General features: G+C 39.3%; 1 protein-coding gene across 2 annotated transcripts in view; it reads left to right on the top strand.

Annotated features, from left to right (window-relative positions):
• The window catches only part of Med14 (mediator complex subunit 14), a 93,477-nt gene that overhangs the window by 56,248 nt on the left and 24,870 nt on the right, over positions 1-12,359 (top strand). For both annotated transcript variants that reach the window (XM_087902494.1, XM_087902493.1), the window contains exons 17-21: positions 4,795-4,955; positions 5,041-5,187; positions 8,896-8,987; positions 10,432-10,584; positions 10,866-11,135. In XM_087902494.1, the coding sequence (XP_087758620.1) occupies positions 4,795-4,955; positions 5,041-5,187; positions 8,896-8,987; positions 10,432-10,584; positions 10,866-11,135 (823 nt within the window). The remainder of the gene's footprint in view (positions 1-4,794; positions 4,956-5,040; positions 5,188-8,895; positions 8,988-10,431; positions 10,585-10,865; positions 11,136-12,359) is intronic.

Raw genomic sequence — 12,359 nt, 5'->3', positions numbered from 1 at the left:
CATACAGCTGTGTTGTATCACCCCCTTCCCCCCGTTTGTCTTCCTACATCCATCCTTACATATTAAACACTAAGTATACATTATATACAAAGGTTTTTCTGGGAGGAATTTACAGGAAGTAGTTTGGGATCTGCCAGATGACATAAGGCTCTCCATAGCAATGTGCTGGACCAAACTCAAGAGATGTCTTGGAGGGGGGAGGTAAAGTTATCTGCTGCCAAGCTGGTCTACCTTAGTTTAATCTCCAGAATCCACTTGGTGGAAGGAAAGACTTGTGCAAGTTGTCCTCTGACCTTGACACATGTGGCATGGCATATGAGTGCATACACTTATAAAATAAATAGTTTTGTTTCATTTTGTTTTGTTTTGTTTGTTTGTTTGTTTGTTTTTGAGACAGGGTTTTATCTGTAGCTGTGATACCTGTCCTGGAACTCACTCTAAACCAGGCTGGCATTATACTCAGAGAGGCAAAGGCTGCCTCTGCCTCCCGAGTGCTGGAATTAAAGGTGTGTGCCACCATGCCCGCCCAAATAAATAAATTAAAAAATTATTTTAAAGTGTCATCTAATTCTACAGTAGCAGTCTGTTCCCACAACAGTATCAGTAACTGGGTGAAAGCAATAACTACATTCTGATTTGGCACCAACAATATCCCTCCATTATTAACAGTTGAGCATAAGAAACTAGTATGAAACGATTGGTAAAGTTAAATATTTCAATAGTAACTTGTCCAAATACCAGATGATGAAATACCCCGTTCACTATGATTGTCTGGGTCTGATTGTAACAGATTATACATTGGGTTCTTGTGTGGCTTCTCCCTGACTTAACAAGGAGAGAGGCTACTGTATAGCAAAATATCTGTCTATCTACCAAATATGTGAAAGGTAAATCTTCAAAATATTTCCAAGCATTGATATTTCAGTGTTTATATAGACTGATCATGAAAGCCACACATACCTGGATCATTTGTCTGTGTCACAATTACCTTTCAACATTGCTATGCATTCTGCACCCGCCCCCCTTTTGACAGTGTTTTCTGTAGCGTAGCCTTGTCTTGAAATTAAGTAGCAAGTTCAACTCCTAATTCTCTTGCCTCTACTTCCTTAGTCAGGGATTGTCTCCCTTGTGCTACCATTATAAACATGTTACCAAGGCCAACTTTTGCTTTCTAATGGATATAGGGACTATGTAAATTATAATTGCTTAGGCTGGCCTTGAAGTTGAGATTCCCCTCAGACTTGAATAGCTGTGATTACAGACATGGGTTAGCTGCTCTCTAGGGACTAGTAGGCTATCCTACACTGTTGCCTATCAATAGCTAGATAGCTTGTATCTTGATTTTTCCCACCAAATTCTAGAGTTTCATAAAGATGTGAAATTGCTCATTGCATCTCCACTATTGCTAGAAATATAATGCATATTTGATTCTTTTGTTAAAATTTTCTAGCCTTTTCAGAGTTTCAGTACTAGATGATGCCTCAGCTGTTTACCTTCTTTCAGCTGTGTTTTCCTCTGTCGTGATTGGCTTTTCATAGCAGTGTTTATTATATAGGTTTATGGTTCCCACTCCTCCCACCTAATTCCTTACCTGACCTCCTCTGGGGCTACTTACAATGCATCTGCCTCAGCGGAGAGCTCCAAGCAGAGGGAGCTCAGGGATCCTGGTGCCTGGTTCCAAGCCTTTTCACTGCTGGCAGTCCACTTCTCAGGCTGCCATGCAGGCCCACTAGGGTGTTGCCCAAGCTATGCCTCTGGGAAGTCAGCAAAGATGACCACCAAGGGCCAATTTTGCACAAAGTGCAGCCACAGAGTCTGGCACATTCTGCCTCACCCCTGCCCTCATCTTTCTGATCCTTTGCTTCTTGGCTAGCTTTTTATACAAACTTTTTTTTATGACAAAAGAGATTTATAAAAAAAACATAGTCATGTCAGTGGGATATGTAAACAGGCAGTAGAGACTAGAATGATCCAGTTACTTACTTCTAGGCTTGAGCTGAAGGGTGTTAATCAGCTCAAGAAGATGGAAAATATAAGGAATTGGAATCTCACCTAGATCCTCTAGATAATGGAGTCCTGCAGGCACCACGCTGTAGTAGAGCCCCTGAGGGAGTGGAGTCCTGCAGGCACCACGCTGTAGTAGAGCCCCTGAGGGAGTGGAGTCCTGCAGGCACCACGCTGTAGTAGAGCCCCTGAGGGAGTGGAGTCCTGCAGGCACCATGCTCTAGTAGATCCTCTGGAGAATCGAGTACTGTTAGTATACAAACTTTTAACAGATGCATGTTGCATGTTTTTTGTTCCCACTGCTAATTTCAAAATTCATTTGACTAAGACATGAGGATTGCTGCCAAGTTCCAGGTCATCTTGGACTATATAGAAAAATAAAGCAAAGCAAAAAGCTGAATGTTGAAGAGGATCTGTTATGTAAGCTTTAGTTGAGAACATTGTGATGCTATATTGTTTCTGTGCAATACAGACCTATATATACCACATGCAAAAAAATTAAAAAAAAATCTGTCTCTTGATGCTTTTAAATTTTAGGCCAATGGTTTTCATCTTGGAGGTGGGACAGTTTTGCCTTTTAAAGAACATAAGGCTCATCATTAATTAAGAAATGGGGGTCAGAGTGCTACTGGCATCTAGTAGCTGGAGGCCACAGTGACCCAAGATAGCCCTCCGCAACAAAAAAGTCCCTGTCAAAAATATAAGTGTTGCCAAAATGAGAAGCCCTTTTCTAGGTATTCTGAATAAGAGAACTGAAACAAATTTCTGTATTTCTTGTTACATACATTTTAGTGTTTTTGCCTTGATATGAATGATTATGAAATCTGAGAGATACTCAAATTGGGAGATACTATGTAATTAATATAGTACCTTGTTTTTCATCTCGTACTGAAATGACAGTTAAGATATATTGCTTCATAATGTATGATAAATAGTCTATAAAGCTGTAGAAGAAAAATGCATAGATATTTTGTGTATGTTAAGTGAGTTAATACAAATCAAACTTTATCACAAAGGTCAGTTCTGCAAAGGAGGAAGATACAAAGAACAAATAACCCTAATTTTTAATTTTATTAATTTTTTATTGTTTTTATTGAGCTATATATTTTTCTCCCCTCCCCTTCTACCCTCTCCCAAGGTCCCGATGCTCCCAATGTACTCAGGAGATTTTGTTTTTTTCTACTTCCCATGTAGATTAGATCTATGTATGTCTCTCTTAGGATTCTCTTTGTTGTCTAGGTTCTCTGGGATTGTGAAACCCATATTTTTAAAAAAGATTTATTTATTATGAATACAGTATTTTGCCTGCATGTGTTCCTGAAGGCCAGTAGAGACACCAGATCTCATTATAGATTGTTTTGAACTACCACGTGGTTGTTGAGAATTCAACTCAGGACCTCTGGAAGAACAGCCAATGCTGTTAACCTCCGAGCCATTGCTACAGCCCAAATAACCCATAATTTTGTTAGGACATTGAAGGCTATGATTAAAATTTGCTTTTGCAGTGTTAGGGGTTTATCTCAAAAGGCCCTGGGTTCAGTTTTGAGTTCAGTTCCCAGCACCCATATGATGGCTTACAACCATCCATAATGAGATCTGGTGCCCTTTTCAGGCCTGCAGGTAGACATGCAGGCAAAATACTGTATACATAATTTGAAGTAAATAAATAAAATCTGAAAGAAAAAGATTTTGCTCCAAGTGGGAATTAACATTCGCATGTTTTAGTCACATAAGTATTTTTTAATGAGTGATCCATAAGAGAAACTCTTCTATTGATTTTATAGTTGGATAATTGAGATTCAATTAAATATGACTATTAGAATTAGTGCATATCCCTCACTCTAGAGTCCTTATTATTTGTACTATGACATCCTGTTTTCAAAAATGAAATTACAAGTGTTTTGTCCCCTTAGCTTTTCTTGAGGATGTTCTAGATAGATATTCATTCTCTAGAATTAGAATCCTCCATGACTGTAAGTGCTGAAACATTAGCTGAGAGGATTATAACCATTGAATGTGAAAATCGGACTTTATCAAAAAAGGGTATGATAGATTAATTGACAGGATTTCCATACAAGAAGGCACAGTACATGCCATGAGGATTATGTCCAAGGAGGATATCGTATCTCTAACGGACAAGCTCCACACCTTGGAATTATCAATGAAGGCGATTGTGTCCAAGGAGGAAATAGTGTCTCTGACGGACAAGCTCCATGCCTTAGAATCATTAATGAAGGCTTTGGAGCATAATACTGGACAGGAGATTCAGGACTTACAGAAGGCAATGGTGAGCAGATTTAATAAGATTGAGGAAATCATAGACTCTGATGAACAGGAGCCGCCCCACGTTGGGCGCCATATGTAACATGACGGGGGCCGGCTTGTTGGGGTTTCTCTCCCGCCCGGTACCCCAACAGCCGGCAAGCAACAAAGAAAATCACACACAGGACTCCATAAGGTTATAAACTGATTGGCCCATTTGGTCAGGCTACTTATTAGTTCTTATGACTTATCTTAACCCATTATTCTGATCTATGTTAGCCATAATGGCTCCGTACCTTTCTCAGCTGGGCAAGTTACATGCTGCCTCTTCAGTGATCTGCGCAGGAGTGGCTGAGGAACCTCTCTGCTTCCCAGAATTCTCCTGTTCTCATTGCATCACCTCTACTTCCTGTCTGGTTTTCCCGCCTATACTGCCTGCCTGGCCAATCAGCGTTTTATTAAAATATGATTGACAGAATACAGACAATTCTCCCACATCACATTTTATGTGCTATCTTTCATCACTAGAATCCCTCCCTGTAAGGGAGTAAATGAGGAAACGCAAAAGGCCCTGGACCGCTCTCTTCTTGATTGCACTTTCCGATTACAAGGTAGAAATAACCGCACATGGGTGGCAGAGTTAGTGTTTGCAAACTGTCCGCTTAATGGCACTTCCACCAGGGAGCAAGGTAAGATTTTTCATATACTGTTTATGCATATTTCTAGATTTTTAAAGTATTGATTACTATTAATCTTCTCTTTTGAATCTTATAGGACCATCCCGGCATGTTTACCTAACATATGAAAATCTGTTGTCCGAACCTGTTGGTGGTAGAAAAGTAGTTGAAATGTTTCTTAATGACTGGAGTAGCATTGCTCGATTATATGAGTGTGTGTTGGAGTTTGCACGTTCTCTACCAGGTATGTGTAATCTTTCTTTTAAATTAAAAGTACCTTTTTCTGTAACAGAAATAAAATCTGTACATTGCTTTATTTTTTTATTTTTTTTAAAGTTTATTAAATTATGAAAGTTTTCATTTCCGCCCCTCCTCCCAACACCCTCCCACTCCCCCTCCCCCTCCTCCTCCCTCTTCATCCCTAAGAGCAGTCAGGGCTTCCAGCCCTGTGGGAAGTTCAAGTTCCTCCCCACTCCTTCCAGGTCCCTGAAGGTGAGTATCCGAACAGACTGGATCCCAAAAATCCAGCATATGCAGAGGAAACAAGTCCCAGTGTCATTGTCAGTGGCTTTTCAGAAAGGCTCCGGACCAGCCACATTCAGAGATCCGGCCACATTCAGAAAATCTGGTTGGATCACATGCTCGTTCAGTCCCAGTCCAACTGGCCTTGGTGAACTCTCATTAGATCAGTCCCCTTGTATTAGTGGGTGATCGCACCCCTCGCGGTCCTGAGTTTTTTTCATGTTCTTCCTTTTTCTGCCCCTCATTTGGACCATGGGGGGCTCAGTCCGGTGCTCCAATGTGGGTCTCCATCTGTATCGCCATCCATCGTCAGATGAAGGATCTGGGACTCTTGTCTATTTGCAATCTCCAGGCAGATAGCTACATGATTTTCAACAGGTTCACCTTCTTATTTAGCTTCTCTAGGATCACGAATAGTAGGCTCAAAGACCTTTAATTATGGTTAGAATCCACATATGAGTGAATACATACCATATTCCTCTTTTTGGGTCTGGCTTACCTCACTCAGTAAGGCGTTTTCTATTTCCATCCATTTGCATGCAAAATTCAAGATGTCATTGTTTTTTACCGCTGAGTAGAACTCTAATGTGTATATGTTCCACACCTTTATTAACCATTCTTCTATTGAGGGGCACCTAGATTGTTTCCAGATTCTGGCTATTACAAATAGTGCTGCTATGAACATAGTTGAACAAATGCTTTTGTGGTATGATAGGGCATCTCTTGGGTATATTCCCAAGAGTGGAATTGCTGGGTCCTGAGGGAGGTTGACTCCCAGTTTCCTGAGAAACCGCCACACTGATTTCCACAGTGGCTGCACAAGTTTGCATTCCCACCAACAATGGATGAGTGTTCCCCTCATTCCACATCCTCTCCAGCATAGGCTATCATTGGTGTTTTTGAGTTTGGCTATTCTGACAGGTGTAAGATGATATCTCAAAGTTGTTTTGATTTGCATTTCCTTGATCGCTAAGGAGGTTGAGCATGACCTTAAGTGCCTTTTGGCCATTCGGAGTTCATCTGTTGTAAATTCTCTGTTCAGTTCAGTACCCCATTTTATAATTGGGTTAGTTAGAGTTTTAGTGTCTAGTTTCTTGAGTTCTTTGTATATTTTGGAGATCAGACCTTTGTCTGATGAGGGATTTGTGAAGATCTTCTCCCAGTCGGAAGGTAGCCTTTTGGTCTTACTGACAGTGTCCTTTGCTTTACAGAAGCTTCTCAGTTTCAGGAGGTCCCATTTATTCATTGCTTCTCTTATTGTCTGAGCTCCTGGGGTTCTGCTTAGGAACTGGTCTCCTGTGCCTATATCTTGTAGACTACTTCCCACTTTCTCTTCTATCAGGTTCAAAGTGGTCAGATTAATGTTGAGGTCTTTAATCCATTTGGACTTGAGTTTTGTGCATGGTAATAGATATGGATCTATTTTCATTCTTCTACAGGTTGACATCCAGTTATGCCAGCACCATTTGTTAGAGATGCTTTCCTTCTTCCATTGTATGCCTTTAGCTCCCTTGTCAAATATCAGGTGTTCATATGTTTGTGGGTTAATACCCGGGTCTTCTATTCGATTCCATAGGTCAACTTCTCTGTTATGCCAATACCAAGCTGTTTTCAATACTGTAGCTCTGTAATAGAGTTTGAAGTCAGGGATGGTAATGCCTCCAGAAGTTCCTTTATTGTATAAGATTGTTTTGGCTATCCTGGGTTTTTTGTTTTTCCATATAAACTTGATTATTGTTCTCTCAAGGTCTGTGAAGAAGTTTGATGGAATTTTGATGGGAATTGCGTTGAATCTATAGATTGCTTTTGGTAGAATTGCCATTTTTACTATGTTGATTCTCCTAATCCAAGAACAGGGGAGATCTTTCCATTTTCTGGTATCCTCCTCAATTTCTTTCTTCAAGGACTTAAAGTTCTTGTCAAATAGGTCTTTCACTTCCTTGGTTAGAGTTACCCCAAGATATTTTATGCTATTTGTGGCTATTATGAAAGGTGATGTTTCTCTGATTTCCCTCTTTATCCTTTGTGTATAGGAGGGCAACCGATATTTTGGAGTTGATCTTGTATCCTGCCACATTACTAAAGGTGTTTATCAGCTGTAGGAGTTCTTTGGTAGAGTTTTTGGGGTCGCTTATGTACATTGCTTTAAAAAGTGAATAGTCAAAAAGTATATCTAAGCAGAGGCAGGCGGATCTCTGTGAGTTTGAGGCCAGCCTGGTCTATAAGAGCTAGTTCCCAGGACAGGCTCCAAAGCTACAGAGAAACCCTGTCTCGAAAAACCAAAGGGGAGAAAAAAAAATCTAAAAAAAATTGTCTCCTTTACCTCAGCCTTTAATTTCTTTTTTTTTCAGAGAATATAACTGTTAATTTTCTATTATTTCTAGAAATTTGGGCATATAAACAGCTTGTGAGTAATACACTTCTGGTTACCACACTATTCTGCTCATTTACTCTGTACACGCTGTCTATAAACACACTAGAGATGGGGGGACCCAGGAGAATGGAGCCAATAAATTTGGCAGACTAAAATCTCATGTATTAGCCAACTTTATTCAGAGTACCAGGCAATTTATACTTTGAGTGTTAAGAATGTTCAACCTGTTCTACATAGTGAATTCCTAGACAGGCAGGACTATGTAGAGAGATACTATCTCAGAAAAAAAGTAAATATACAATACACATAGTGGACAAGCTACATATGGCAAAAACATGTTTTTCCATAAAGGCATATAAGCTGATAACAATAGCAATTGTAATGAATAATCTGAAGTAAACTCACTCCTATCTGCTGCACCTGGGAGGGCCACAAAAGCACATTCCAAGAACATTTCTATGTTTTTGAAGAAACCGAGGACATAAGACTTGTTTTCTTGGAGTTTTCTCACAAGCACTCATAATTCTCACACAACTCCATTTTTGGACTGTGTTCTAACACCAGCATATTTAAGTTGTACCGTCACTTAGGAAGTAGGTATCCCTACTTTACAGATGACAGAAACATGTCACAGAGACTTAAATACTTCGCTGAAAGGCATCCAGCTAGTAAGTGACAGAGCTGTTCTTGGCATAAGTTGATTACATAGGAGGCCAGGACAGAGAAGGTGATATGCTATACTGGCCACTATGCTAGACTTTTTCAGTATCTTTCTTCACTTCTCTGTTCTGACCTCCTTTCCTTTTGATTTATGCCTTTTACAAAAGAATTAAACCAGGCATGGTGATGTTTGCCTGTAATCACAACACCTAACAGGATCAGGAGCACATTGTCACCCTCAGCTGAATAAGGAATTTGAGACAAAGTATGGGCTTAAAGGAGATCTTATCATAAGAAAACTAAGTATATATAATATGCCAAATGCCCTCTTTTTCCAATCTACTTTTAAAACTTTATGTGTACTAATAATGCTTTTTTTGGTTTGTTTCTGCATAGACATACCTGCTCATCTGAATATTTTCTCAGAAGTTCGTGTTTATAATTATCGAAAACTTATCTTGTGTTATGGAACTACCAAAGGAAGCTCAGTAAGTCTATGGATTAAAACATCTCATGTGTCTTTAAAAAATTAAGAACCTAAAACAACTCGGGAGGCAGAGGCAGGTGGATCTTTGTGAGTTCGAGGCCAACCTGGTCTACAAGAGCTAGTTCCAGGACAGGCTCAGAAAACTGCAGAGAAACCCTGTCTCGAAAAAAACCGAAGGGAAAAAAAACCCTAAAACAAATGAAAGCTGCCAGGCATGGTGGTATATACCTTTAAGCTGGCACTCTGGAGGCTGGGTCAGGAGGATCTTGGTTTCAAGACTTTCCTAGTTTACTTATTGACACTGTTTCAAGAAGAAAGGAAAGGAAATTGCCTTAAATAAGGGCTCAAGTAAAACCATAGATAAAATGGTAAATTTTAAATGCTTTGCTGTAATAAAAGTATTATATGCTTAATCCTTTGAAATTGAGAAAAAATTATATCTTTAGTGTATATATGTTCTTGATTTTAAAACAAGCTCTTTTGTTGACATTTTTTTCCTTCACTGATTTCAAATTAGTTGTATTTCATGACTATTGTTAGGAGGAGTATTTATAGGTGGCTGTGTGTGTGTATGTAGCTTTGGTTTGACTTCTGAATATAGTCATTGTATGCTCCTATCTTCTATTTTTAAGATGTATATATTTAATGTGCTTTGGAGTTTTGCCTGCATGTATGTCTCTATGAAGGTGTCAGATCTTCTGGAACTGGAATTACAATTGAGAATAGCCATGTGGGTTCTGGGCATTGAACCTGGGTTCTCTGGAAGAGCAGCCAGTGCTCTTAACCTCTGAACCATCTTTCCAGCCCCTCTTAACCCTAAATGTACTCCCTGTAATCTATACTTTCTTCTTTTCCTTAAAATTGAAATCAACTGGGGGCTAAAGATAGGACTCGGTGATTGAGAACCTATACTGCTCTCAGAGCCGATCCTGCTTGGTTCCCAGCACCCACATGGCAGCTCACAACCATCTGTAAATCCAAGTCCAGGGAACCTGGTCCCCTCTTCTGACCTCCTTGGACACCAGGCACACATGGGGTACACGTAGAGACTTGTAGGAGAACACTCAATACACACTAAATAAGCAAGTAGATAAACAAACTCTTCTTCTTATAGTAATATCAGAAATTACTTGTGTTTTAAAACGTGGTAATTGAATGAAACTGTGTTTGAGGCAGCTTCCTTCTTTTTTATGACAGTGCCCCTTAATTGGTAGCACTGAGAATAGGAGTCTGCAGTTGAAGAGAAAAAGAAACACCTGAGGAACATGTGTGTTAATTACTAAAATTTAATGATTTTTTTTCTTGGAATTTGGGTCTAAATTTTACCACGTTACTCATTTTCAGAAAAGATCTCATTTAAATATTTGGCAACTTTTAACATTTTGTTCTTCATCTCAAATCTCAAATCAACTTCAGCTTTCTTAAATGTGCTCTCTCTGATTTAGATTAGTATCCAGTGGAATTCTAGTCATCAGAAATTTCACATTTCTTTGGGAACAGTTGGCCCAAACTCAGGTTGCAGTAACTGTCACAATACCATTCTTCATCAACTTCAAGAAATGTTCAACAAAACACCAAATGTGGTTCAGTTGTTACAGGTAATTAAGTTCCCTATTCTGTCTAAAAATAAGACTTATTAGTGATAGTGTGTCATGCAAAATGTCTCAAGATCATCTGCATTTGTCTTTAATAACTAAGATGGATGCTTTTGTCGTATGTGATTTTTTTAAATATCATCTTGAGAATTTCATTAAACTTCAAGTGAAAACTTTATAGGATGTGCCTGGAATGCTCATTTGTGACAGTGATACATAGAATATTCTAAGTTTTTTGTAGTTGCATGGCAACTGGATGACCTCTTTGTGTTTGTTTCTTCTAGGTGTTATTTGATACTCAGGCACCATTAAACGCCATCAACAAACTCCCTACTGTGCCAATGTTGGGCTTGACTCAGAGAACTAACACTGCCTACCAGTGTTTCTCCATTCTACCGCAGTCATCCACCCACATCAGACTGGCCTTCAGGAACATGTACTGCATTGACATATACTGTCGTAGTCGCGGTGTTGTGGCAATACGGGATGGTGCCTATAGTCTTTTTGATAACAGCAAGTTAGTTGAAGGTTTCTATCCTGCACCAGGATTAAAGGTAATAAGCTTCGGTGTTACAGAATGGTAGACTAAATAAACATAATCTTGAAAACAGTTACTCTGAGAGAGAAATGCTGTCCCATTAGAATTTAATGAGTAGTAAAGTGTATCTTCTCTCTGACTTCCTTCTGGATGATCTAGAATTTGCATCAAGTACTGTTTTGTGTACATGAACTCTTAGGAGGCCTCTTGTTTCCTCACTCTCTCATGAATAAGCATTTGCTCTTTGGGACTATCTATCTATCTATCTATCTATCTATCTATCTATCTATCTATCTATCTATCTTTACATGCCAATTCAAGTTCCCCCCCTTCTCTCTTCTTCCTGTTCCTTTACTTTTTCTCCACCCCCATCCTCTCCTCAGAGGTTAAGGCCTTCCCTGGGAAGTCTGCTAAGTCTGCTCCATCGCCTTGTTAAAGCAGGACCCAACCCTACACTCCTCAACCCCACCTAGGTTGAGCAAGGTATCTCTTCATAAAGAAGGGACTCCACAATGTCAGTTCATCCATTAGAGTTAGATCTAATGGATCTAGTGGCCCCATATTTTTGGGACTTTAATGGAACACTTTATTGCCGGAGAGCCTTATGAGAGTCAGCTGCCTGTGTTCATATTTGGAATTCTAATAGTTCCAAATGCCGGTCTTGAAAACTTCCACTCCTTGTATGTTCCCACTCTCATATAATCTGTTTTTACTTGTTAGCTAGCAATGCTTCTCTTGGTATTTATATAATCATATATCTAAGTAATAAGATAAACTATTACTTGTTGAATTTTTGCTTAATGGCATTATATGATTCTCTCCTGAAAATGGAGGATTTACTACTTTGGAAATTTGGTTTTATGTACTCTTTCCTCTTTCAGGCTGCTCCTAGTGTATAAATAAATACATTTGCTTTTCTCCAGTTTTGCAATATGGTTAGGTAGCAGTTGTGATTGGGTAGGGTTTTTTTTTTTAGTATTTTTGTTACTATGAAGATACTTGGTGTCCCCTTTGGGCCTACACATGCATGCACATGTATGTAATTGTGCACATTACATGTATACATGCAAACAAAAAAAAGTAGTCAAAGCATGGCAGGAAATGCATGGCAACAGAAGTCTGAGGTGCACTGTTATATTGTGCTCATAGTCAGGAAGCAGAACAAATTGAATGCAGATGTTACACTTGCCGTCTGTCTCCTTTATTCAGTTCAGTACTTCAGACATCAAGCCCATGGAAG

Source organism: Myodes glareolus, chromosome X (assembly GCF_982192425.1).
Source record: "Myodes glareolus chromosome X, mMyoGla1.1, whole genome shotgun sequence".
In the NCBI taxonomy this organism is placed as follows: domain Eukaryota; kingdom Metazoa; phylum Chordata; class Mammalia; order Rodentia; family Cricetidae; genus Myodes; species Myodes glareolus.
This window is presented reverse-complemented; position numbering and strand designations above follow the sequence as displayed.